This window comes from Mesocricetus auratus, unplaced genomic scaffold (assembly GCF_017639785.1).
Source record: "Mesocricetus auratus isolate SY011 unplaced genomic scaffold, BCM_Maur_2.0 Super-Scaffold_100023, whole genome shotgun sequence".
NCBI lineage: Eukaryota > Metazoa > Chordata > Mammalia > Rodentia > Cricetidae > Mesocricetus > Mesocricetus auratus.
The window spans coordinates 5,418,359-5,445,317 of NW_024429204.1; the positions used below are offsets into that span (position 1 = coordinate 5,418,359).

The window sequence follows — 26,959 nt, forward strand, 5'->3', positions numbered from 1 at the left end:
AATCAATTTCTGAACTGGGTTTCTTTTTTATTTCTAGGGACACAGACAGGATGAGGCTCGGCACCTTGGGCACCAGTATCTTCCTAAGGCTTTGGAGGGCATACGTGTTTCCGGGAAGTCCTGGCTGGCTGGACTTCATGCCGCACTTGGGAGTTTGTTGCTCTGTGGCTTTCCTTGCTGTGAGCCTCCTGTCAGCGGCCTTCTACTGGGTTCCGCCCTCCATCACCGCGCTCGCCGCCATCTGGGCGAGCATCTGTGTTTTTCTGTGCTGCTCCAAGCATGCGCGGTGCTTCCTCCTCCTGGCCTTTCTCTCTTGCGGCCTCCGCGAAGGCAGGAACGCTTTGATGGCGGCTGGCACAGGAGTAGTGATCTTGGGACATGTGGAAAATATGTTTTATAACTTCAGAGGTCTCCTTGACAGCATGACTTGCAACATAAGGGCCAAGAGCTTCTTGGTACACTTGCCACTTTTAACACGCTACGGTGAAGCCCTTCGGTGGATTTATGGCCTTGCCACCCCGCTGAATCTATTCGATGACCTCGTTTCTTGGAACCAGACGCTAGTGGTCTCTCTTTTCAGTCCCCGGCAGACTCTGGAGGCTCACATGAATGACACTAAAGGAGAAGTCCTGGGTGCCTTGTCCCAGATGGTAGTGGTGACGGAGCTTCTGTCTTCCTGGGGCCAGAAGCTCCCCGCCCTTGCTGGGCTGCTTCTCATCCTAGTGAGCACCGGCCTCTTCATGAAGCGGTTCCTGGGCCCTGGTGGCCGGAAGTTCGAGAATGTCTACCTCACCAGACAGTTTGTTCAGTTTGATGAGAAGGAGAGGCACCGACAACGGCCCTGTGTCCTCCCTCTGAGCAAGAAGGAAAGGAGGAAATACACCATCATCCCGTCCTTGCGGCTGACCCCGAAGGAGAGGCGAAGCCTGGGGCTGTTTTTGCTTCCTGTCCTGGCCCATCTCTACATGTGGGTGCTGTTCGCAGGGGCGGACCACCTACTGTACCGACTCATTTCCTCCGTGAGCAAACAGCTCCAAAGCTTGCCAGGGCTGGAGGTTCACTTGAAGCTGCATGGAGAGGTAGGAGCTCACCGGCACTTTCCCGCACTTTTGGAAGGCTGGGACTTCCCAAGTCAATCAGTGTCTCAGATCCTAGGGGGCCCAATCGGTGTGGGCTAACTAAGGCCCAGTGTTAGAGTATAATCCTGATTTTTTTTCTCCGGCTACTATAGCAGATGATCACAGGCAGGGTACTTTAAAACAGCATACATGGGTTCTCTTTTGGTTAGACAGTGAGAAGTCTAAAATCAATATTGTTGGGCTGAACTCCAAGCGCTGCTGGCATGGGCATCCTTTTATAAAGCAGGGGGAAATTCACCCTGTATCACCCAGAATTACTTGGCCAGTAGCATTCCTTGGCCTGTGGCGGCTTCACACACTTCTCTCTGTGTCCCTCTCAAACAAGGTACATGGCCACATGATAGTGTACCAGGACAATTTCTCCGTCTCAAGGCAGCTGACTTAATGTCACTGCTGAAACCTGCTTTCCAGACAGAGTATCATAGGCTCCAGGAGTATCACAGTCTCCAGGAGTATCACAGGCCCCTGGAGTATCACAGGCTCCTAGAGTATCATAGGCTCCTGGAGTATCACAGACTCCAGGAGTATCACAGACTCCTGGAGTATCAAGGATACGGAGTATCACAGGCTCCTGGAGTATCACAGGCTCCAGGAGTATCACAGGCTCCTGGAGTATCACAGGCTCCTGGAGTATCACAGGCTGCTAGAGTATCATAGGCTCCTGGAGTATCACAGGCTCCTAGAGTATCAAGGCTCCTGGAGTATCACAGGCTCCTGGAGTATCACAGGCTCCTGGAGTATCACAGGCTCCAGGAGTATCACAGGCTCCAAGAGTATCACAGGACCCTAGGATATTTTATCTTTGGGGGAACCTTCACTAAGCATAGCCTGGAGGGTAGGGAGTCTCTGGTTTTAAACTTTGATTTCATTTTGCTTGAGTCTCAAGGGGTTATAAACAAACCTAAGAGGCAGGTTTGGGTCTCCACTTCCTCCTGCCATAAAGATCCGAGCAGACAGACATCATACTCTTCTGATAGAGAACTTTCTCATGCAGCCCGAGTCCTCATCAACAGAAAGGGCTTCTACCTCCGGAATGGGATGTTGAGGAATTCAATAATTGGCTTAAAATACTGCCTGTGTACACCATATCTTCTTTTGTGACATAACTTTGGCCAGTGACTCTGTGGGGGCATCTCTCTCTCTCTCTCTCTCTCTCTCTCTCTCTCTCTCTCTCTCTGTGTGTGTGTGTGTGTGTGTGTGTGTGTGTGTGTGTGTGTGTGTGTGTGTAACTTCTATGGGCATACACACACAGTTTCGGGTCTCTTTTGATAGTGTTTTGTTTTCAGTGGGAGAGTACTTCCCTAAACACCCCTTGTGATCTCAGAGTGGGTGAGCTACAGACCACATGTTGGGAGACTCCGGTTTAGGGTCTAAAGAGCAAGACCTTCCAAGCCTGGGGTGAAGGGTAGGTAGGGTCATGGCGGGACTGAAGAGAGAAGGGAGTGAGTTCTGCTCTTCAGAATCCACTCTACTGGGATTAGAGTGGTTTTTTTTCCAGCCTTGCCCCAAGTAAACTCCCATTAGAAAGGGGTTCTCAGTGTTGGCTGCACAATGGAAAACCTCTTTCTAATTCTACACCTGAGAAGCAAAGCCAGAGCCCCAACCTTATACCCACCAGAAACTTCTGCAGGAAGCTCTCTCCTCCCTCTCTCCCTCCCTTCCTTCCTTTTTTGAGACAGGGTTTCCTCTATGTGTAGCTCTGGCTGTCCTGGAACTCACTTTGTAGATCAGGCTGACCTCGAACTCACAGAGATCTGCCTGCCTCTGCCTCCCAGTTTCTGGGATTAAAGGCGTGTGCCACTGCTGCCCTGCTTCTGTGAGAATCTTAATCACACAAAGACAACGTCTTTCTTGAACCTGGTGCCTCTATTTTTTGGGGGGTCTGGCCTTTCTTAAACTCCTCTCTCTCCTCTTGGCAGCCATGAGCCTGTAGAGAAGGCTACAGGTTACATCGTATCTTCTTTTTTCTTTTCCATTTTTCCCCCTGTGGATAAGTGTGATTGTGCTAATATTTCAGAGGACCTGGACAATAGCAGACACTTGCCTGTTTTTTTAACATTGGAAATGATGGAGTTGAACCAGGTGGAGTGTCTATAAGAGAGAGGGAGAGAGAGAGAGACAGAGAGGGAGAGACAGAGGGAGAGAGAGAGAGACAGAGAGGGAGAGACAGAGGGAGAGAGACAGAGACAGAGAGAGAGAGAGAGAGAGAGAGAGAGAGAGAGAGAGAGAGAGAGAGAGAGAGAGAGAGAGAGAGAGAGAGAATGGTGCGTATCCTGGGGTTAAGCACTTTGTGCAGACCTGCGTAAACCCACACTGACTCCACATGTCGGATCTGTCCCCTGTTTACTAAGATGCTAAGAAAGAGAAGGCCTACCCTGACCCTACTCTCCCTTTCTCTGCTTCCAGACGCCCAGCCCCAGGCATTTTCCTCTTCCCTGTCCTCTGGTTCAGCTCACCCAGTCTCCAGGCTCTTGCCCTCCAAATCCTGAGCTGCTTCTTAGAGTTGATTCCTCTGAGCTCTCTGCTGCCCCTGAAGAATTTACTTAATTAGAAGGTTCTCTGCTGCTCTAGGTATCTGGAACAGGCAGATAATGGGAGATGTGCTTCACATGAAGCCAGATAAGATGCCCAGAAGCAAACGGCCTCTCCACCTCACTGTCTCCCCCCAAGCGCCCCCCCGTGTCTTCTTGGTTTGTCCTCTCAATTGTCCCCATCCCTCCTCTTCTGCTACTCCCATGCATTTCTCTCTCAGCCAATAGCAAACATCCATGCCTGTGGGGTGAATTCTCACTGATTTAGACTGTAATGTGTGTGTGTGTGTGTGTGTGTGTGTGTGTGTGTGTGTGTGTGTGTGTGCATACCCACAAGTTCTATCTTTCCATAAAACTCATTTTGAACACTGGTACACTGTTGAGTACCAGAGACATAATAGTGTCTAGACCACAATAGTCCCACCGCAGACCTCATGCGTAGTGGAAGAGGCCACCGTGTACACGCATAACAGCAGCTGGGTGGTGGGCTCTGAGTCAGATATGAGTTCAAGGTTCCTGTGCCGTCTCTCCTGAGTTTTCTTCTGCTGTAACTGGGAGACCATGCCAGCAGCTAGCCTCCTTCTGAGTGACTGGCAATACCCTACCCTTATCCCAGGATGCCCTTGAAGGCTCCTTGTCTTGTCTTTTGCTGCAGATTTGTGAAAGAGAAACCAGACAGGAAGAGAAACATCAGGACAAGGTTTTGCAAGTATTTGTCTTCCACTAGCATACAATTTTAGACAAACGTTTTAAATAGAGAATATGGGAAATGATCCGACTGGAGCTTGCATAGATGGTAGTATAAGTAATAATAACCCATGTGCCAGGTTCTGGACAACGTTAACTTTCCAGGACAATCCAATAGCAGAGCCTGCCTCCCCCATCCATCACGCAGCAACACCGTCTCAGCAAATTGTTTACTTAAGAGAAGCAAACATGCTCTAAATCATCGGGGGCTCATTTCATAGATTGCTTGGCATTTTGAAAGAGCGATTGCATCTCCTACGCTGTGCCCTGAACCAAGCCCATAGAAGAAAAAATGTTGACTCGGTCTTTCTCCAACTCCCAATTGCAAATCCCCAGCTAGATTTCTAGTCTAAATAGCTCCTTCCCAGACCGAACACCCGCTGCTTCCTTATTGCAGGATTGCTCATCACAGACTCAATCGATGTGTTTGTTTCTTCCACCGCATGAAAAAGAGTGCATGCTGCTGCTCGAGGGACTGCAATCTCCATTTAATTGTAGACTGACTGTCTTTTTAATAAAGGGAGCAGAGAAACTACCCAAACGTTTCTCACTGCTGAAGCACAAATGTGACTTGGCATTTATACAGAGGGCCCAAGTTTGGTGGTAGGTTTAAGATGCAAGATGTTCTCTGGGTGTGGTCACTTTTTATTTTATTATATATATATATATATATATATATATATATATATATATATAATTTCCTATGAGAGGCAATTTACTTCTGCGTGGCCCCAGGGCTCTGTGGCACTGGGGTGATAATGACTTACTAAGCATTCCAGCCTGTAAGGTTAATGCCCCATCCCCAAGGTGTTTAATTTACACTGGGAGTAGTTTATTCACGGGCAGGATGTGGTCCATTAATTCCTGCTTTACCAAATTAGAAAACAAATCCACTGGGAGAGTAAATGACTTTCCCAGGTCAGAGGAGAAAAAGAGCTGAATCATGCCCTCTCCACTCGGGTGGCTGAGCATGGTGGCTGAATGTCATCATCTGTCTTCTGTGCCGTCCGCTGAACAATTAGTTTGTTCTTCAGCCTTCAAACCCCTTCTGAGCACCCAGAGACACCAAAAACGCCCTGCTTTAAAAAACCTCCACCAACATGACTTTTAGGGTCTCCCTCGGTGGTGTGGGTCAACATGTCACCCAAAAAGGGGATGCCAAAGTCTAAAGAGGAAGAAGTCCCCTCGCTCCAAAGGGTTGGCTGACACTATGACTCGGTGAACATCTTTTCACTTGGTGGTCTGAGGGAGAGGAATTCATCCTTCCTCAGAGGTGACGCCTGGGACTTGAGTGGCTGTGTAACCAACCAAGTCTCTCCTCCATTTGAGATGACTCCCTTCCTTCATCACCTCTGTGTCCCTAAAGAAAGAACCAAGTATTCCATTTAAAAAAGGGGGGGTTTGTAAAACACGGTTCTCTACCTTCCTAGAACCTAGCATTCCCAAGGGCATGTGGCGAGCTCACCAGGAACCAACAGAGCAGACAAACTCTATTCTCCACAGATCCACTTTGGAAGACACTGTCACCTTTGTCCTCTGCTCCGCTCCTGACGAACAAAGGAAGATTTGATGGACAGCTACCTTAGACAACTCTCCCTGAATGTTTGCAGGAAAAAACAGTGTGTTGCAAGGAAGGAGAAGGCCAGAGGCAGGGAAGGAAGACAACGTGTTTATTGAGTCTTTCACTCTTTCTTTTAGAGGCAAGGAACTCCAGGCGTCATCCACGATTCTTTCTTTAACATATCTATGTTTGAACCCGGCTGCATTCCTAAACCACGGCTCAGCGTGTCTGAGACTTGGGTTCCTCTCAGTGTTATTCTTGTAACACTAATAGTACTGGGGCTGTTGTCTTCCACGCTGATGCAGTTGAAGATTCTGGTGTCGGCATCCTTCTACCCTGGTGTGGAGAGGGAGCGAATCCAGTACCTCCACGCAAAGCTCCTAGAGAAAAGATCAAAGCGGCCACTGGGAGAAGTCGAAAGGAAACTGAGTCCGTACTTTAAAAAGGTAAGGTCACGGGGAATATGCCTATTAGGGGGAGTCAGCCTCTAATTAAGCTAATGCTGACTTCGGAAGGCAAACAATTTCAAAGCATTCTACACAGCTTTGCATCAGGAGGTCAACTGCAATATCACTGAGTGAGCCTATTGAATCAAGTATTTTGTAGATGGCTATTGGGAAGACCTATTGCATTGGCTCTTTTGGAACAATGGCCAATTATTTACCTTCCCACACCAAAGATAAAGTAAAAACATGGAAGGAAAAATATTCACCACTATTTAAATAATTTGTTCATTTTCTAATAAGTCTATCTCTATGTATATATATATACACATACACACACACACATATATATATATATAGAGAGAGAGATGTAGATATAGCTATATATGCCTCCTATACACATTATCGATTTTACTAATATTAATGGGAGAAAAACAAGAAACTACAACCTGTTAAAAGAATAATTCAAAGCATTCTCACATTCAGGTCATCAGGGCAAGGACAACAAAGTAAAGTTGCTTCATAAATGCCAAACTAAGCCAGGCAGTTGTGGCGCACACCTTTAATCCCAGCACTTGGGAGGCAGAGGCAGGCGAGTTTCTGAGTTCTAGGCCGGCCTGGTCTACAGAGCAAGTTCCAGGACAGGCTGCCCAGAGGGACCCTGTCTACAAAAACAAACACAAACAAGCAAAGTCAAGGGTGGATGGGAGGAGTCACTTGTCTCTAGAGAGAAACTCATTCCCTCTCAAGCACGAGATCACTTTCATCGCTGTTAGCAGTCGGGCGCCTTCAGCATACACAGCTGGAGATAATTACAGCCAATGAAAGACCAAGAGGCACCACAATGGTATTTTCTGTGTTTTTCGAAGTCTGTAGCTGGGGCGTTTGAAGAGATTCCGTTCATTCTTCCACTTTTCAGATTCACTTCTGGCTCCCAGTCCTGAAAGTGATTAGGAAGAGAGAGAAGAAGGCTGTGAATGAAGATGACCCGTGAGAAACATGGAGTCCCTCTTCCTGGGTCAGTCGCCGCTTGCTGCTCAACAACAGAGGGCGGTCTGAGAAGATCTACATATGTTTGGGTTTCCAGGATCCCCTTCCCCAGCTCTGGTGATTTCTCCAGCTGCTTGTCAATCATGATGACAAACGGCTCTGGGATAAACGGCTTCTCAGCCCGTCTTCCCAACCAATCGCGGAATCTAGACTGGATCACGGCTAAAAGGACTCTGATGGCTTGAATGAGGATGTCCTCCGGGGGCCCCGAAGTTTGAAAACTTTGTCCTCGGTGGATGGGGCTGTCTGGGGGAGGCTTAAGAGCTGTCTGCGGCCTTGCCGTCACTGGAGAAGGGTTTTTCAGTCTTAGAAGCTACGCACCAAGTCCCATCTGCTCTCTGCTTCCAGCTTCCGGCTGGAGATGGCGCTCTCAGCTGTTCCTGCCTCCGTGTTTGCCATCTCCTCATTCCCCCGCTGTGGCGGGGGCAAGCCTCACCTCTCTGGAACCCTAAGTCCACGCAAACCCTTTCTCCTGTAAGTTGCCTCGGTTTATCACTGCACTAGACAAATAAGCAGTAGAGAGGCTACGTTCAGGCCTCTTGTTGAGGAGTCCCAGTGTAGGGCCAGAGAAATAAAAATCAGAAAAAGCAATTATGAAGACTCTACATCAGTCTCACGGGCACATGCTAAGAACTAGGGTATGCAAGGTCAGCGGTGCGTCTATTAATCTCCTGGTTTCCTTCTGCCCCCTCAGTGTCTTCCATAGGATGTGTCTCCCAGTGCTACCCACAAGGCACCTCTCTTCCCTTTGGCAAAGCCTCCTTCTGAAGCATGTTTACAGGAACACCCAGGTTCTTCCCATTACCCCCTCTTCCCTCGTACCCTGTAGCCTTTTTTTCTTGTCTCTTGTAGTAACGCCTCCGTACGAAGTTTTGACATGGGGAGGGTGCTGCGCAGCCTCCTGGGACAGGCATATTAAAACCCACATCTGGGGTCTCTTTTCGCCCTTTCTATCACACGATATCTAGAAGAGTGGAAATCTCCTTGAATACTGATCCCATCATCTCTAAGCACCAGAAGACAAAGTCCTCTCTTCCTTTTTTTTTTTTTTTTTTTTTTTTTGGTTTTACAAGACAGGGTTTCTCTGTATTGTTTTGGATGCTGTCCGTCCAGCCCGGCCTCGAACTCACAGAGATCCGCCTGCCTCTGTCTCCCGAGTTCTGGGATTAAAGGCGTGTGCCACCACTGCCCGGCGTCTCTTCCTTTTTTAAAAAAAGTTTTTATCTTTTCATTTTGAAACTTTGCAGCCTTATAAAAAGTCGAGGAAACAGCATGAGGTTGTGTTTGCCGTGATCTCCCAACATTAGCATCTTACATACAATCTCAAATCAGAAATCAGAAAAACAACTTTGAAAGACACAGAACCAGGAGCTCTTATTCCGTTTTTACCAACCAAAGGACTGCCCCTCCTGGACCCTGGATTCAAGCCAGGATCCCACGTTACCAGTAATGGTGCTGTTTCTCCAGTCATTCCAATCAGGGGTAAACCTTGGCATTTCCCTTGCCCAGGACACCTTTGGAGAATCACGGCCAGTTACTTTATCTCCTTCCGTTCGGATTTGCAAAGGTTCCCTCTTAGTTAAGCCAGGGTGATGTGTTTCAGTTGAGAACACTACCAATATCTGTATTTTCCTTCCTGCATCGCAGCAGGAACCCCGTGTTTCTGACGTGCTGCTTTTGATCACAGGGCGAAGGTGACATCTGGCGAATTCTTCCATCGTAATTATTGTTTTCCTTTGTAATTAATAAGCACCGGTGGGGAGAAACCTTGAGACTACACACGCGTCCTGCTTAGCATGCGTTTACCCTCTAATTTTAGCCTCTGTGGATGCAAAAATTATTACCATGGTGACTAAATAGTGATTTTCTAGTGTAATGATTTCTTATATGTCTCTTACTTATAATGTGTAATCATTCCCTGTGAGGAACATTTGTGTTTGTGTGTGTGTGTGTGTGTGTGTGTGTGTGTGTGTGTGAAGGAGTAAACAGAAGCAAGCATTTTACACACACCGCCTCGTTTATGCTTAGAACCCTGTGAGGTTGGTGCCGGGCAGACAAGGAGACGGCAGAAAGCAGGGAAAGCATCCCAGGGAAGAGGCACGTTAGACAAGGACTGACTCCCTTCTTCCCAGAGGCTTTGGGTCAGAATGTCTGCACACGTCTGTTCTTTCTCAGATCTGCACGTCTCTACCCCCACCTCAAACCTACTAGGGAAGGGTGGGAGCTCTCTCGGCGTTTCAATAGCAAAATAACTGGGACCGCCACATGATCCGAGGGCTACATGAGATTCCAGGAGTTGGAACCTGAGGGACTGACAGCCAGTCAACACTTGTTGGCATTTTGGACGACGGTGAAAGGGTCCAAGTAGGATGTCCCCCATGCAGCTTGTGACCTTAGCCTCAGGCCCCCTGTGCTGTCTGCAGGCTTTTCTGGCTAGACCACTTCCTGCTCTGTCGAGGTACAGCATTGCATCCCTGCTAACCTTTCGGCAGACGGCCAGCAAGGTCACGGAGATGGGCCCGAAAGATGGGCATTCTCTGCTGAGTCCCCAGGTCGCTGGTTTCTTCACCATCCGCTGAGGCGGGCCCCTTAGGTCAAAAACCCTGGCCTGCTGTGCCAAGGCTCTCCACATTCGAGCAGCTGTTTACCGTCTGGCGACCGCCTGCTTTGCACACCTGTGGAGACCTCCCTCACTTCTTGCTGCCCAGCAGTCAGCTAGAGCCCTGTGGTCTTCAGACAGCAAGTCCTGTCAACCTACTCACTGCTGACCCATACGCCCTCGGCCATGCTACAGAGCAAGGAACTGGCTCCCAGGATCCCCTTGTCCCCCCGAGACATCACACTGTCCCCTGAGAGTGCCCTAAAGCTCTCCTATAGTTTGAGGCTATCTCACAGTTCAGGTTGGTCTTTCGCTATGACGGACAACTGAATAAAGCCATCTGTATTAATGACGCCTCTGCTCTTACCTTTCCCCCTCCTTTATTGAAGATTTGGCCCCCAAATCGTCCATAAAACGTAATCTCTATTTTTCTTTATTCTTTATTCGTGGTTATTTATTATTTTAAAGACCGCAAGCTTCAGTCCCAGAAACATCACTTCGGTCTGACCTAGCCACAGTAGGTGTGGAGTGGCATTCATTTTTAAAATTTTCATTTTCCTGAAGGCTGACAATGTTGTATATCTTCTCAGGGGCTTATTCACTATCTGTAGAACTTCCAAGAAGTCTGTTAAAATGTTTTGCTTTGGGTTTTTGCTTGTTTGTTTGTTTGTTTGTTTGTCTTGGTAGTTTTTTGAGACAAGTTCTCTCCCTGCAGCCCTGGCTGTCCTGGAACTCACTATATAGACCAGGCTGGCCTCAAACTCATAGAGATCCACCTGCCTTTGACTCCCGAGTGCTGTTATTAAAGTTGTGTGCCACACATTCAGTTAAAGATTACTACACAGCCCTGGCTGCCTGGGGGCATACTCTATAGACCAAGCTGGCCTGGAACTCATAGAGATCCACTCGCATCTATGTCCAGGATGATAAGTTTAAAGGCCTGCTTTTGTACATGTAAACATACATACTGTTGTGTTTGGTAGGATTGGAAGGCAGAATCCATTTGGAGTACATTGGTTGGCATTCATCATTTAAGAGGCGCTCACATTGCTTTGTCAGCAGCCCCCAGGCTGGTAACAGGTTGTAACTCCTACGATGCGTGGAGCCCAGATCATCCTCAGAGGCCCTGGCTTTGCTGCTAGGGCAGGATCCCCACGTTGGCATGTTTGGAGCTTCTTAGTGATTCTCGAAGGCCACTGGGAGGCCTCTGGGATTCGGAATCACGTGCCACAGACTCTTACAGAATTAGAAACCTTCAAGGAACCTGTGTTAGAGATGTGTCTGATTCGGCCTTTCTCAAAAGAGGTTCCTCTCACCACTCGCCCCGTGGTCACTTCATGAAAAGAGGGCCGTGTAATAAATGAATCACAAAGCAGATTGGGGTAGTGGGAAAACTCTTAGAAACTCTGCAACCAAGAAATCCCTCTTAACTGTGGTCACCCAGGATTTTCCCTGACCAGTTAGACCACCAGACAGTTGCCTCTGTGGTTATCATAAATGTATCATCCTTTAGACCCTGTTATAGTAAGAGCATACAGAATTGTAGAGAGAAGCCTTTTTCTTGTCTTCCTCTTGGTTTTTCCCCACCAGTCGCCTGAGCTCTGCCGCGTTGTAGTCCCCAAATAACACACAAGACGCTGTATTAATTATGAAACCGTTGGCCTTGCTTGTTTCTTACTGGCTAGCTCTGACTTAAGTATTTATCCCATAATTGTTAATCTAAGTATTTTCTCTTACCGGAGAAAAGTTTCCAGGCTTCCTACCCCTATGGTGGTTACATCTTGACTCCCTGTGTTTCTCCTACCCAGAGTCCTCCTCAACTCCTAGTCCCACCTATCTTACTTCCCTACTGGCCAACAGTGCTTTATTGACATACACACAGGATTTCCACATCACAGAATCGCTATGAAGGTCAGCCAGAAAAGGATTCAGGAAGGCAAAGATGAATTTGCCGTTGTGACTTGTTAAAACGCCAATAATTTTGTGCCCTTGTCTTCATGTGCCTGTGTAGAGTGGGTTTTGTCTGCTTTTACTGTAAAAGGGATTGATTCCTGGCTCCAGGGCCTTCTACATGATAAGCAAGTGCTCTCCCAAAGAGTCGAAACCTAGACCCGCCTGTTACATTTTCTAAGCAAAGGTGTGTGTTAATAAATGTATATAATGAACGATTGTATGCACCTCTTCTTTCACAGATTCTGTGTCTGTCAATTTCCCCTGAGGACCTAATCAGTCACAATTACAGTGTGGAGTATATTGAAGCTGTCAGTTTTTGCTCTTAATTCACCTATGACGAGGAAACACACATCACTCATTCTTTGTGAGAACTCTCTGTCCCCCCCCCCAAGTTAATAATAGTGATGACGGACAAATAACAAATGTCACTCAGGTCAATGATTCAAATTGAAGTTGACAGAGGATCTGGCTGGTAAAACGACTGGTGACTGGATGTAGCTACGTATACATATTTGAAAAATCTGTCTTATTAGCCTTAAATACCCGGACAATGCACAGGCGAAATTCAAATCAAAAGACGGGCCAGACAAGCTTCCAAATGTTCGGAGGTTCAAACCCCCCCCATGGTTTTCATCTAGAGTCATTGTAGCGGCATTTTTCAAAGCTAGACATGAAGGAAAGACGTTAACACGATACAGGAGATGATTACCTTTTATTATCTAAAGTCTGAATGTCTATGAACCTCATTTTGTGCTCAAAGAAATCAGGGTTTGTCAGTGGACTAATTTGTACAAATGCAAGCAAGTTTGCAATGCAACGACAGGAACAAACTAGAGCTGACCGCGGTGAGTGCTAATGAAGCAGACTGTCCCCCGCGTGCTGGATGACGAGGAAACACACATGGTGGCGTGTGCTGCCCAGCATCTCCCTCCAGCCCCAGCAAAGACTAAGAGCGATGCTTCTGTGACCAATGGCATGGGTCTCTGGGAAGAGACTGGAATCACAGACACAAGGGAGGGCTGTGTGGGTCAGAGGCAAGGGTGTGGCCCTTGCTGACCTTGGACTTCAGAACTCAGGTCAGTGCCTGTCGTCTGCACAGGGCTGGTACAATGATCGGGGGGAGGAGAGACAGCTCTTGCCATGGAAGCCCGACAGCCTGAGTTTGATCTCCTAACCCCACAAAAAGCCAGGTATGGTGGCTTGCACTTGCAACCCCCATACTCCTAAGACCAGATGGAAGGCAGAGACAGAATCGCTGGGAGACTGCAGGCCAACTAGCATGGAGTGTTCAGGGTTCCTGAAACAGAAGAGAGCTTACCTCAACAAGATACAAAGAGAGAACCTACTCCTAAAATCTCTCCTCTGATTTCCACATGTATGCACATGCACACACACACACACACACACACACACACACACACACACACACACACACACACACGACAGCAACGGAAAGATCAGCTGCATAGGCAAAAACAGAAAGAGAAAAATGACAGACCTCCAAACCTCCATGCAGGTGTACCAGCGTAGGCGTTTGTGGAAGGCCCTGGGAGTCTATGTTCTAAAGAACGCCAGTGATGGAGATGACTGTGCAAGCTCAGGACACATTCTCTGGGAGACTTGTAGTGAGCCTTGGAGAAGAGGGACTGTTGATTAAATCAAAGCGCGTCTACATGATGTCTATGTAATTAATTGTGTCGTTGGTTATACACACAGGACTTCCACCTACTGTTGATGAGCCATTGAGTTTCTTCAATGACACAAAATGCTAATTGCCTGCTGGCCAATGTGTTGCCCTCCTCTTCTGCGGCCCAACCACCTACTTGTACGGATGGGTGAGGATGCCATGTACAAGGTCACTTTATCTATTATCAGCTATTTATTCAGTATGACTTGCTACTTAAACGTATTTTAATTAAATGATTAAACTTTCAGTTAAATATAGAGGATGCTACATCACATAGTTTTTAAAGTGGGAGACAACCTTGAAAAACTATACAGTATAATAGCAGGAAAAGGTTTTTAGACTGGAGAAGGCTAATACTTAGCACAAGGATCCAAATATTAGTATTAGTAATATAAATGTAAGCAGCTGGGGCTGGAGAGATGGCTCAGAGGTTAAGAGCACTGACTGCTCTTCCAGAGGTCCTGAGTTCAATTCCCAGCAACCACATGGTGGCTCACAACCATCTACAATGAGATCTGGTGCCCTCTTCTGGCATGCAGGCAGACATGGAGGAAGGATGTTGCATTCATAATAAATAAACAAATCTTTAAAAATAAATACATAAATAAACGTAAGCAGCTTAGCGCTTGTCTTTCATTCTGTGTAGCCTAACACATAGGCTATCCATCCCACAGACACACCGTGAGAAGACATGTACAAAACCCAGTGAGCACTTCCCATCCAAAATAATAGATAAATGCAGGCCCTTTCTGGTTTCCTTTCTTCCTTCTTATATTTATGAGTCCAAACTCTGTTTTTTCAAGTTCTGACGATAATGTCTGATTCACAGAGTAAAATCAGCAAGGAAGGACTCTCAACCAGGCTCGACACGCAGCTGAGCTCCGTAACAGGCCAGGTGGGAAAGCATTGAGGCTTTGCTGTCCTAGGGTCTCTGATGAACTGGCTTAACTTTTCATCCCAGGGGGAAGATGATGCTGGCACCAGCTTGTCCGGGTTCCAGCGACACTCTATTGCGAGAACAAGCCGTAGGCTGCATTGAGCCTGCGTGATGTCGCTGACTGAACACCTGACAATGTGGAAAGAAATTTGACACAACCATGAGTTGACACAGGACATGATGCATGAGACATCATTAAGCTAGAAATGCACAGATAAGTTCTCACCCCCACCACACACACACCATTTTAGTCACCAATCGGCCGGATGACTTTAGAAGACACACCACCTCTCAGAGATCAGCTTTTGAAAGAGTTGAGCCCAAGAATCCCCGAGGAAGTGGCTGTCTCTTAACGCCTAGGATTCTGGGGACACGGCAGTGCCCTGGAGAGACCTGGCATTTGATTGGTTTTGTGCTTTCACAGTTGGTCAATGAACAACAGAAGCTCCCTCTCGGGTCACGAGTGTGATTTATTTGCTGAAGAAGGGAAAAGATAACACCGGGTCAAAAGAAATGTTATTTTTCTCAACAGACGCAGAGGCATTCAGAACTGTTATTCAATTCTAAATGTCACATGTAATTTCATACAGTGATGTCAGTGGCTGACGACCTGAAAATTGAAAGTCTCTATTTTTCCACAGCGGGCGGTGCACCCGCTGTAAATGTGATATATCAATTAGAGGAGAAAGGGATCAATCAAAATGGTTTTCAAAAGGAAAGCCTGTGGAAAAAAGTGTTCATGTCGAAGCAATAAGTGCCCTGTGGTGTACAAATGGACACGTTAATATATTGGGGAAATTAAATACATTCTTTCAAAACACTTGATGTGGAAAAAATGCTGTTCTCAAAATTTAGAGAATGAGTTTATTGTTTATTATCTATTACTCGGGAACTGTTGTGAGGTGGTATAATCAAGTATATCTCCCTCCTCCCCAGAAAACAGTATCTGCTAGCGTCCTTACTGGGGTATCAGGCACATTGAATGAATTAGTTCTTCAGATTTCTGAGTATACTATAGTTTTATGAATGAGGCACAGAAAAGCTAAGTGGCTTGTTCCAGAAGCCGGATTTGAACCCAGGACCTCTCTCCCACACTGCCCTATGAATCATGGTGTATTAGTGTGCCTTCTCCCGGTGCAAGGATATACAACTGAAAAGTTGTTTTGCTGAAAAACATCCACATATGTTTTCACATAGTGTGAAAAAGCAGCCCTTGTTGTACTTTGGAATGAAGGGGAGCGAGGGAAGCAAACAAATAAACAAACAAACACAAATAAAAAAACACACCAGGCATTAATTCAGCTCCAGCAAACCAAAGACTTCGCATCTCACGTCTGCATGGCTCAACCACGAAATCCTGGAGAACCTCGGAAGAGCCGTGACCCGGAACACTCGGCGCCCATTTATACCCTATTTATAACGTGCCCTGCATCGTTAGTTTTTCTCTCCAGCGTGCTTCAGCCTGTGTCGATGGCATTTATGCAATTCAAGAAAAAGACGCGTTAACAAGATTAGTCAGCAGCAAGGTCCTCTGACGCAGCTCTGAGATCCGTTAAAAATAGAAGGAGGATGCTTGCCTAACTCACTCGCCGCTGGTTTGTGCCATAAGAGAGCTGACCACAGTTCTGGTTCCCACATCCTGTTCTTTCATCCAGAAATAGATGAAACTTCTGTCCGTGGGTTTTGGACAAGGCCTTTTGCTTCTGTGACCTTGGCTTGGCTGTTCCTTCCTGCTCTGGGTTCTCCTGCCCGCTTCCCTCCATTCACTTCCGTGACAAGAAGTACCAACAGTCAGCCCAGGGCTCTGAGAGTCCGTTTCTCTTTCCCGGTGCCAGGGGTTGCAAAGTACACAGGCCAGGTAGGTGGTGTAAGTTAACCACGCCAGGCAGGTAGATGTGTGAGGACAGCCCACTTGTACCTCAGCTGCAGGGTGAGGGAAACTCTTAACTCTGTTTCCCACTGAGCAACTGACTTTTCCCAGAGCAGCCAGAGACCCAGATTACTATGGGAACTCATCTAATCGTTAACGTTAGAAATAAAATTGGATTTGAATGTGTTTTTTAAAATAGAGTGGAGCCCAAACCATGAACTTTAGTTCATGAATTTTGCTCGACTGCTCTTAGGGGATCTTGTATGTTAATCAGCTAAAAAATGGGACTCCACAACATCTGGACGTTTTGGGTTATAACTGTCTATTTTCACTCGTTCTTGACTTCTGATTTGGAAAGGGCGTCCGTCTCTAACAGGAGTCCTGGATTCCGATTTTTGTCCGGCTGTTGGTTAGCTATGGAACGTCATATTAATTTGCTTCCGTGGCAATGACCTGGAGACTTTTTACCAATCTCTGTCAGCCTGTGGGCCAAGAAGAGCCTCATCCTTGTCCAGATCTTTCTCACCCTTCATCTTAGAGACCAGCTCCCTCCCGACGGCAGTTGGTGATCCAGATCTTTTCGACTTTCTCAGACTAGAAGCCAGGCTTGTCTGTAGCTCTGCCGTGTCTAAACCCCAATCAGTGCGTCTCCCAAGCAATCCTCCAGTCCCCTTCCCTCAGGATCGGCTGTTAGCAACTGTCATCACCCCTGGCAGACTGCTACAATCTGTTCCCGTCTCCGCTACAGCTTCCCAACCCTCCCAGCCTTTTCTCCATAAACAAAACAGAAAACAATTTAGAAGCCTTCTGTTCAGGGCTTTTCCCTGGAGGAGAATTTGCAATGAATATATGTGCATGCATGCAACCCCCAAATTGCCTACTACTGCCCTTGTAAGGCAACCTCAAGTCATGGGGGGAGGGGCAGAGGTTGACAGCAGGATCAGGTTGACTCTCAAGTTGTCCCCACATCAGGATGTGGGGCATTCAATCCCCCCCAGAGGTGCTGCAGACATTCAGGCAGTTTCTAAACTACTGTGTGGAGTGTATTACGGCCAATTCTATCAGTGTTGGGGACTGAAAAAAAATGCCTATTCTTTTTTTCTCATCCAGAAGTACAAAAGCACCTTGACCACACTCCCATTTGTCTTGGGGAGCCTTGAACTTTGAAAGTAGGTGGTTCTGGAGAATTCACACCTCTCAGCTTATCTGGTGTCTGACTGGCTTGTGTGTGTGCTCTTCCTTGGTCTGCTGTAACCAGGAACCAGACACTGAATGGCCTAACTACGCCCTCGTAAATTTGAGGTCTAAAAGCTCAAGCCAAGATGTCAGCGGAGCTGTATCTTCAGAATCTCTAGATGCTAGAATCTCTAGGAACTTCTTTCCCTATCTCCTCCAACTTCCAGTGGGAGCCAGAAATCTTTGCCATTCTATGTTTATAGCACTGTGATTTCGATTTTTTGCTCAGTTTTATGTGATAGTCTTCATTCTGTATCAAACATCCTATTAAATCCCTCTGTAAAATGACACATCATCTGCACTTAACCTGTATGAGTCCTCCCTGACACTGTGAATTATCCCTAGACTACTTAGAGATACCGTGAGAATGCTGCGTAATTCAAAGAGCCGGAACCTGTGAACAGAAAGGGCCAACTACATTTAAGGAGCTGGGGATAAGGTTTTTGAACACAGCTTTGTGAGGAATAGAATTCATCCAGGTGGCCCAACCTAGCTTCTCGGGGGCATAGACTGTGAGCACAAGGTCATCCATCTACAGCGACTGCCAAGGGTAAATGGCACACAATTCTGCTAGAAAATACGGAAATTCATTCTGAAGAGGCAAGTTGATTGTCAACCAGCGTTTGTGGGCTCCCATCCAAGCATCTCTTAAAACTCTTGCAATTTTAAAGCTTAAAAATCCCAGAACAAAACAAATGAAAACCAGTGCCCACCAAGGTCCGGAACCAACCCAGGAGAACAATAGTATGAATAACATTGGGTATGCAGATTCAGCCTCACCATAGCGGAGTAAGAACGCTGCCAAGGCACTCGGAAAACACAGAGACAGGCTGGAAATACTGCTCAGCAGTTAGAGGAGTGCTCGTCACACAAGAAGGAAATCAAGTCCCCACTAAGGATGGGGACACTACCGAGGTCTGATCACCAAGGAAGGTGTCAAGAAACTCTGAGAGCCGGACATTGTGTTTGGAGCCTAGGGTCTCCTGGAGACCCTTTCGATGGTTATCTTTTCAGTCCTTAATTACTGTTCTTTGCTGGGAAGAAACACCAGGACAAAGGCAACTTATACAAGAAAGAATTTAATTGGAGGCTTGCGTATAGCTTCTTGAGTTAGTCCATTATCACCATAGTGTGCAATGTGGTAGCAGGCAGATGGGCAGACGGGCAGAGAGGCTGGCAGGCAGACAGGCAGACAGACAAGCAAGCAGACAGACAGGCAAACAGGTACTGGAGCAATAGATGAGAGGTTATAACATTGAGACAACCATGAGGCAGTGGGCGGGGGGGGGGTAAGGGGGCGGGGAGGAGCTAACTGGAAACCTCAGAGCCTACCCTAGTGACACGCTTCCTCCAACAATGCTACACCTGCTCCAGAAGGAGCACACCTCCTCCTAAATCTTTCCAAAGAGTTCTAGCCACTGGGGACCAGCCATCCAAACACATGCGTCTGTGGGGGCCATTCTCCTTCAACCACCACATTTTATACGCTGGAGCAAACAGATTTGAACGAGTCAGCGAAAATGACTGACAAGAAAGGTTGTTCCTTGACTGGCGGGTATGAAGAAATTCTTTATGTCTACACTTTTAAAGAGCATGCCTTAATGTCTTTAAAATGTATCTTTTTAAATTAACTATTTGAGAAGACACTGTTCCCTTTCAAGACACTCTGTGTCAGGACAGGATGTAAATACGGCTGGTGGCTGCCGGGCTTGGAAGTGGGAATCAGGCACAGCGCTCTTGGCGGCTCGAGAATGGCGAAATGCAGAAACAGATTGCCATGGAAACAAGCCACTAACTGGAGCGTGGCAATTCTAAGCCTTGCATGATATAAAGAGAAGGAAAGGGGTGAGGTAGGACATGATGGCATAATCCTTCAATCTTAACACTGGGGGAGAGAGAGAGAAAGAGAGAGAGAGAGAGAGAGAGAGAGAGAGAGAGAGAGAGAGAGAGAGAGAGAGAGAGAGAGAGAGAGAGGAGGGGGGGCATGGGGTTTGGAGTGACCCAACCCTGTGTGCCCCAGGGCCATGGTCACACAAATTTAAGGTGAGGGCTGTTTCTACAAAACGTAGAACAAGACTGATGGCCCATAGTTGCCAAGAGGGACAGAGAAGTGTCCCGTGTTAACTATCTGGTACCAGAAAGATAATCACTGCCAAAGCCACAAAAAGGTTCACATTTGGAGCCTGTCTGGTCATTTTTAAAATGTGAATTTATTTCTCTTTGTAATATTATGGTTGAACCTAACTAAGGCTTGGCACATACTAGGCAAGCATTATTCCCCTGAGCTACTTTTTCCCAGCCCACAGCCTTATATTTTTATTTAGAGACAGAGTTCAGTAAGTTACAATCCTCCTGCTTCAGCCTCCTGAATAACCAGGGTCTCAGACCTGTCTCACCAGGCCTGGTTTGCTGGGCATTTTCAATTTGTTCATGCTCATCTGTCAGGTCACTCCGACGTGACCAAGAATGTTGTCTATGTGACAGTCCTGACTTCTGTGGGACAGCCCCGGGCACAAAGGCTACAGAGGAGGAGCCTGCCGTCCTGACCAGAGGGCGTCTTACTCCAGAGATGCGGGCTCCCCTGGCCTGATGACTCTGCTCCTGCATAGTCTCTTCTAGGCTTCCTTCCTAGCTAACAGACTCCGCCGTCACCTTGGCCTTAGCCCCCAGCCCAGGTCCCTTGTAGTCAGCCTCGTCTGCATAGCCTTGTCCCATAGACATCACCGATGACGCCCAGCTGCCTCCCCTGCTGCTCCTCCCGCGTGCAGCCCCTTCCCCTTTTCGTTTCTGTGCTCAGCCTCTCTATGCTTGCATCCGGCTCTGGCTTGGGCATGTGACCCTCCGTGTGGAGAGCATCGTGACTCAGAAACTGCCGAGTCATGAGCTCTCACCCCAGCCCCAAGCTTCTGTGCACCGATAGATCAAAGCTCCCACTGCTGCTTCCTCCCGAGGGGCGGGCAGACACCTCCACTTCCGGAATCCACAGCTAACCTTCCCTTTTTGCCCACGGTTTTTCTCTCCAGGGCTTGGCGCTCTCCTCGTGTGACTGTGAGCTCACTCCTCTATTTTTAGCCCCCGCTCCCCCACACTGCTTTTTAATTGCCCTCAGTCTATGTCTTTTCTTTTATTATTGATTTCCAGAGTCACTGACTGAGGGTGACACTCGTGTTGTCCTTATGGTGAATTCATGTAGTGGCATCTCGCCTTGCCAGTGAACTTGTCCGTAGTGGCCACACCCTTTTGGGTGTGGTTTCAGGCAGACTTAACCCTCTTTAAGGGAGAGGAGCTCTGGGCATGTTCTCTCTTGGGTCACTGAGAGCATCGGAAGGGCAGAGACTGTATCTTCCGGAGCAGGAAGGCCACAGAGGTTATTTACTCCTATCTGTGTAAGTTGTTCCCCAATGAAACACCCATTTATCTTTATCTTGGGTTTGGTGAACTCATTTAAACTTAAATCCCGCCTTCACACTCAGTATACTCTTCTTGCTTTGTTCACAAATGTCATCTCTTTGGGTTTCTTTAGCAGTGCAGTCAAGGAAGCAGAGAAACTCTTAGGGTCTCCAGTTCATAGATGGAGAAACTGAGGTTCAGAGAAGGTAAGTGACGTTCCCCAGGCTGCATGGATGTGTGGATACCGAGTCTTCTCCAAACGGTCACCTCGCCCGTGCTGTATATTCTTTTTTTTAATTTTATTTATTTTTATTTTATGTGCATTGGTGTTTCGCCACGGGTGTCAGGTTCTCTGGGACTGGAGTCACAGACATCTGTGAGCTGCTATGTGGTTGCTGGGAATTGAACCCGGGTCCTCTGGAAGACAAGTCAGTGCTCTTCCCTGCTGAGCCGTGTCTCCAGCCCCATGCTGCATATTCTTATTGCAGGAGGCACTGCCCCCTGTGGCTGATTCTCTGAGTCACCATCACTTCCCACGAATCCTTTCTTGTTAACAGGTCAGCCAGCACCCACCAAAAACATTTCAGTGAGCAGAAACGCCAAGACATTTCTTTCTCTTTCCTGAGCCTTCAGGTCCAGGAACATAATTGCATATTCTAGGATTCTAGAAGATGAAAGCTTCTTCGTTCGTCCTTTGTTGCTGGGGAGGTTTGAAAGAAAATGGCCCCCAAAGGGAGTGGCACTACTAGGGGGTGTGGCCTTGTTGAAGTGGGTGTGGCCTTGTTGGAGAAAGGGTGGGCTTTGAGGTCTCTGTTGGTCAAACCTCACTCCATGTGACAGACTACTTCTGTTGCCTGCAAGATATAGGACTCTCAGCTCCTTCTCCAGCACCATGGCTGCCTGCACAACGCCATGTCCCACCATGACAATGAAGGACTGAACCTCTGAACTGTAAGTAAGCCACCCCAATTAAATGTTTTCCTTTAGAAGAGTTGGCATGGTCATGGTGTCCTTTCATAGCTATAAAAACCCTAACTAAGACGATTGCCAACAAACAAGATGAAACAAAGCAACATGACTATCCTAGGACGCTTCCCCCATCTCAGGATGGGCCCTGAAGCCCCAGCCCTACAAGCAGAGTTGCCCACTGCAGCCCCAGGAGCCCAGCCAGGCATCCCCGGATGCCTCTATGGCAATGTTCTTCTTACTGCGAGCTCCTGCAAGCTTGGGTTCCTATCTTCCTACCATGCTGGAAATCGCTCTCATCTCCACAGACCTGTGCAGAGCAGTGACTGTTGATCAGAGAGGATGTGTGTGCTTGTGTGTTCCCAAGACGAGAGAGTTTCATTTAGGGTGATGTAGAGGGACGCCTTCCCACCAGCCTGGTTCCAGAGCCGCATCAGTCCCAAATGAACACACAGGAGACTATGTTAATTATGAAGCTGTTGGACTTACTTGTTTCTTACTGGCTAGCTCTGACTTAAGTATTTACTCCATAATTGTTAATTTAAGTATTTCTCTTACCGGAGAAAAGGGTCCGGACTTCTTACCCCTATGGCAGCTACATGGTGACTCCCTGCGTTTCTCCTTCCCAGAATCCTGCTCGACTCCTAGTCCCACCTAACTTACTTCCCTATTGGCCAACAGTGCTTTATTCAACAACCAATAAGAGACAGAGTTACAGAATGGCGTCTCCCATCAGGGTGAGATTGGCCCCAAGGTGTGAAGCCTCATGGAGTACTGAAAACCATCTAAGAAAAGAAGGCAGCGCGTGGGGAGGTGGAGGCTAGGAGCCTGAGGAACCCCTAACTCACTTGTCTGCAGTGAACAGGGATGAGGCGGGCTGAGGGAGCAGGGTGCATCACGAAAGTCGAATCTGAGAAAGGTCTAGTGGGAAGCTGGCTGGGTAACGAGCCCAGTGTGCAGAGACTTGCTTTCCTCCAGTCCCTTCCCAGGGCTCTGCAGTGACACGGGGAAAAGGTCACAGGCTGGATAACTTGCCAGGTGCTCACTCCCTTCCAGCTCTGTGCTAGCTGCTTGGTGTGTGTTCTCTTCTGCATCACCACGCCCCAATATTCTACTGCTGCGTCCATTTCTACTGTGACTCAGTTCCTTGGTCATGGTCCCTGCCGCTCGATGCTGGCTGTTGGACCCTAAAGCCATTGTCGTGGTCATGTTCTACAGTGTTCTCTGTAGTTATCAGTATTTTTTTTTTTTTTGGTTTTTCGAGACAGGGTTTCTCTGTATGGTTTTGGAGGCTGTCCTGGAACTCGCTTGGTAGACCAGGATGGCCTCGAACTCACAGAGATCCGCCTGCCTCTGCCTCCTGAGTGCTGGGATTAAAGGCGTGTGCCACCAATGCCCGGCTGTTTTCAGTATTGAATAGATAATCTCTTTCCTCTCTGAGATCATGGGCTTGTGTGTGTGTGTGTGTGTGTGTGTCTGTGTGTGTGTGTGTGTCTGTGTGTGTGTCTGTGTGTGTGTCTGTGTGTGTGTGTCTGTGTGTGTGTCTGTGTGTGTCTGTGTGTGTGTGTCTGTGTGTCTGTGTGTGTGTGTGTCTGTGTGTGTATGTGTCTGTGTGTGTGTGTCTGTGTGTGTGTGTCTGTGTGTGTGTGTCTGTGTGTGTATGTGTGTGTGTCTGTGTGTGTGTGTCTGTGTGTGTGTCTGTGTGTGTGTGTATGTGTGTGTGTATGTGTGTGTGTCTCTGTGTGTGTATGTGTGTGTGTGTGTGTGTGTGTGTGTGTGTGTGTGTGTGATGTATTCGGGATGGAGAAACTCTTGACTAAGGAATACACTAGAACAGTTATTTTACATCTTGAGTCATCTGCCAACCAAATGGGCATCAGTCACACATTTTGGGCAATTGTTAAACCCTGAGTCTTGGCTCATCATTTGTTAACAAAGAACAACGCTATCTCATGAGCTTGTAGACAGAATTAGGCGACAGAGTCCACAGAGCTTAGTCCTGGTGTGGCACATAATGAAGGCCTAATCGGCGGTGTCATTTAGGATCTATTGAGCACATTTGCTTCATTAAGGAAAACCCCAGAGGTCCTGTGTTCTTGTGGAAACTATATCCCATTATAAGACAAAAAGCCCAAAAGCCAAAAAGCAACCAAACAACCAAACAAACCAAAACACAATTTGAAAAAGTTCAGTCAATCTTCCCTACCCCTCCGGCTTTTATACAACCATGCTTGTCTCGAGTCCCAAGGACCAGTCCCCATAGGACTCCCATTTTTTACAAACTCTACCGACTCACCATGGATGGTTCTTAAAACAGATACAGCCTGGACCATGCGCACAATGCTGTTGAGTCACTTTTCATTATGTGAGCACCACAACGCTCTCCCCCTCTTTCACTGCCTGTCATCTGTCCTCAACCTGGCTTTCCTGAGCTCCTTCCTGTGCCTCTCTGCAGCTTGCCTGGGGCCCCGGCCACCAAAAGGAAGGGTCCAGTTCGGTGCTCTACAAACGGTGGGTGCTTAGTAGATGACAGCATTGTTGCTTGGCTTAAAGGACTTGCCCACTGACGTCTTCCAGACACAAGGAAATCTAATTATTATATCGTGTGCCTTCTTTGGCACTGAGCGTTGGGTAGAATGGGAAAGCCGTGTGGAGGGAGCACAGGGAGGGGAACATCTCTGGACGGACACCGACAGAGTCGTGGGCGTCATACATAGGATAGTATCTTAGTCTTCAACCATCCTTGCATAGACAACAGTCTCAGCTACTGAATTTCCATTTCATCAATAGAAGAACCGAAGCTTAAGAGGTTTACGCGTCTTGCGTTTCCAGTGCAGCTTTGGCAACAAGTCCACAGGGCCGCCTTCTCCCACACAAGGAGAAGAGCTCCTGCTAGGATGCGCTGCCTCTGTGTTCCAACTATCCCCATGCACCCGGCGCGGTGGCGCACGCCTGTAGTCCCAGCTACTAGGAGGATCGCAGGGGTCCAAGAGTCCCGGGCTGTAGCGCGCTATGCCAATCTGGTGTCCGCACTAAGTTTAGCATCAATATGGTGACCTCCCGGGAGTGGGGGACAACCAGGTTGCCTAAGGAGGGGTGAACCGGCCCAGGTCGGAAACGGAGAGGGTCAAAAATCCGGTGCTGATCAACTAACTATTCCCATGCTTCCAAATTTATCTCTGCTCAGACTGCTCCTCGCGCGCCCACATCCTGGCCGTCACGCCCTCTCCTTGAGCCTAGACTTGTGTCACTCTCCTTTTTGTGACTCCCACTCTTCTGCCACCACTAATGGGTTGGTAACTCCCAAATGTGGTGAACTTGAAGGAAAGAACACAACAGCCGAGGCTTTTTCTGGACAGTACATCTGCATTGACTCAGTACATCGGGAACAATGGGAGCTAGCATTTGCCAGCTATGCAGGGCTTGGGTATCACAGGCCTCAGGACGCCCTTCGGGGAGGGCAAATTCTTGTTTTGTTTTGTTTTTGTTTTGCAGATGAAGAAACTGAGGTTTGGGGAAAATCGATTCAACTTCACAAGGAAAAGGAGCTTGGTCTCACAATATGTAAAACACAAAGGAATGCCCTGTGCGTTTCCAACCTCTTTGCTGGAGTGGAATCGGTTTCTGCTGGGGAGCTGTGCAGGAGTGACCGCAGAGTTTGTTTCTGTGGCATTAAGGCTCTCTAACTCCACCTGTGTCAACTGAAGAACTTAGCAGGAATTCTTCCACATCCTCTTTTATTTAGAAATTCAAAAGCTTCCACTGATGACCCGGTCACTGACCACGCACTATGCTGGGTACGGGGGGAGTGGTCGGAGAACCAGACAAGACCCACCCTGTAGCTTCTGGGGGGGACAGGGAAGTGAAGAAAGCAGCAATAGTGGCCCCTCGGTGAGTAGGCATGGGGAGTTGGCTTCAGGACGGTGTGGATGCCCGAATCTGAGGATGCCGGCATGACTTGTACAAAATGACGTCACGTTGACCTACGTGTGCTCACCCTCCCTTATCCTGGAACCCATCCCTTGATCACTTTGACCTCCTAATGTGAAAGCGGATGCTATGTAGAGATTGAGATGCCATATTGTTTGGAGAATCACGACAAGCAATGAAATCCATTGGTTGAACACCTGGGCATAGAGCCTGCAGATACAGGGATGTAGGGAGAGACCGGGCGTGGTCAGCGGTGCACCCTTGCATGAGACAGGGTGCCACGATGGGGTACATGTTGGGCCCCAACAAGGAGCTGCATAAAAGATGGATCTAACCTACTTTGGAAAGCCTCTGGGAGAAGGTGGCATTTCCAGTGAGCGTTATATGATTCTAGGGGACTGACTCCTGGGTAAGAAAGCAAGTGACTTATTCCCCGGCACAGGATCCTGTATTCTACTGGAGAGTTGCCTTTGTCAAGCAGAGCACAGGAAAAAAAAAAAAAAGGTTTTGTGGCATCTTTTAACCTGAGAATAAAGGATTTACAGTTTAACTGAGCTGGAAGACTTCTCTTTGGGTACATCTTATCATTCTCTCTTTTGTATGCTCAGAACAAACTCCGTTAAAGGTGCAAACACACCCTCTCGCGGCTAGTGTGTGTCGGAGTATGGGCATATCCGAAGGCATCCCGCTTGGCCTATTTGCTCAGAAGAAAGGGAAGCCCAACCCTCATGCATAAAGGGACCAAGACACAGGAGGGGCTTGGGAGGAACAGATCAACATATCTCCAGATGATTCCAATTCCGTTTAATCCCCTCAAGTCCTGAATCCATCAATGTGATTTGATGGGATAGTTCGCCTCAGACTCATTTAACGGTTGAACACCTGGTTTGATTTCCTGGGACCCGTCCAGGGTCTTGACT

General features: G+C 47.7%; 2 protein-coding genes across 9 annotated transcripts in view; one reads left to right on the top strand and one right to left on the bottom strand.

The window, feature by feature from the left end:
• On the top strand, positions 1-26,589 carry LOC101830513 (dendrocyte expressed seven transmembrane protein). Of its 8 annotated transcripts, XR_005870575.1 has the most exons (4): positions 19,712-21,139; positions 21,277-21,349; positions 21,701-22,094; positions 25,605-25,742. XR_005870575.1 is itself a non-coding variant. In XM_021228723.2 (3 exons), exons 1-3 carry the CDS (start codon positions 51-53, stop codon positions 7,413-7,415), a joined length of 1,413 nt encoding a protein of 470 aa, XP_021084382.1. In that variant the 5' UTR covers positions 10-50; the 3' UTR covers positions 7,416-8,479. The 8 variants fall into 8 exon arrangements, 5 of the variants coding, with proteins under 5 accessions (XP_040586404.1, XP_040586405.1, XP_040586406.1 ...); XM_021228723.2 differs by lacking the exons at positions 19,712-21,139; positions 21,277-21,349; positions 21,701-22,094; positions 25,605-25,742 and adding exons at positions 10-1,079; positions 6,116-6,424; positions 7,341-8,479; XR_005870576.1 differs by having other exon boundaries at positions 19,711-21,139; positions 21,280-22,094.
• Positions 6,073-26,959, bottom strand: part of Dpys (dihydropyrimidinase) — a 96,593-nt gene continuing 75,706 nt past the window's right edge. The window contains exon 10 of the mRNA XM_040730468.1: positions 6,073-7,361. The gene's annotated coding sequence lies outside the window, so the exon portion shown is untranslated. The remainder of the gene's footprint in view (positions 7,362-26,959) is intronic.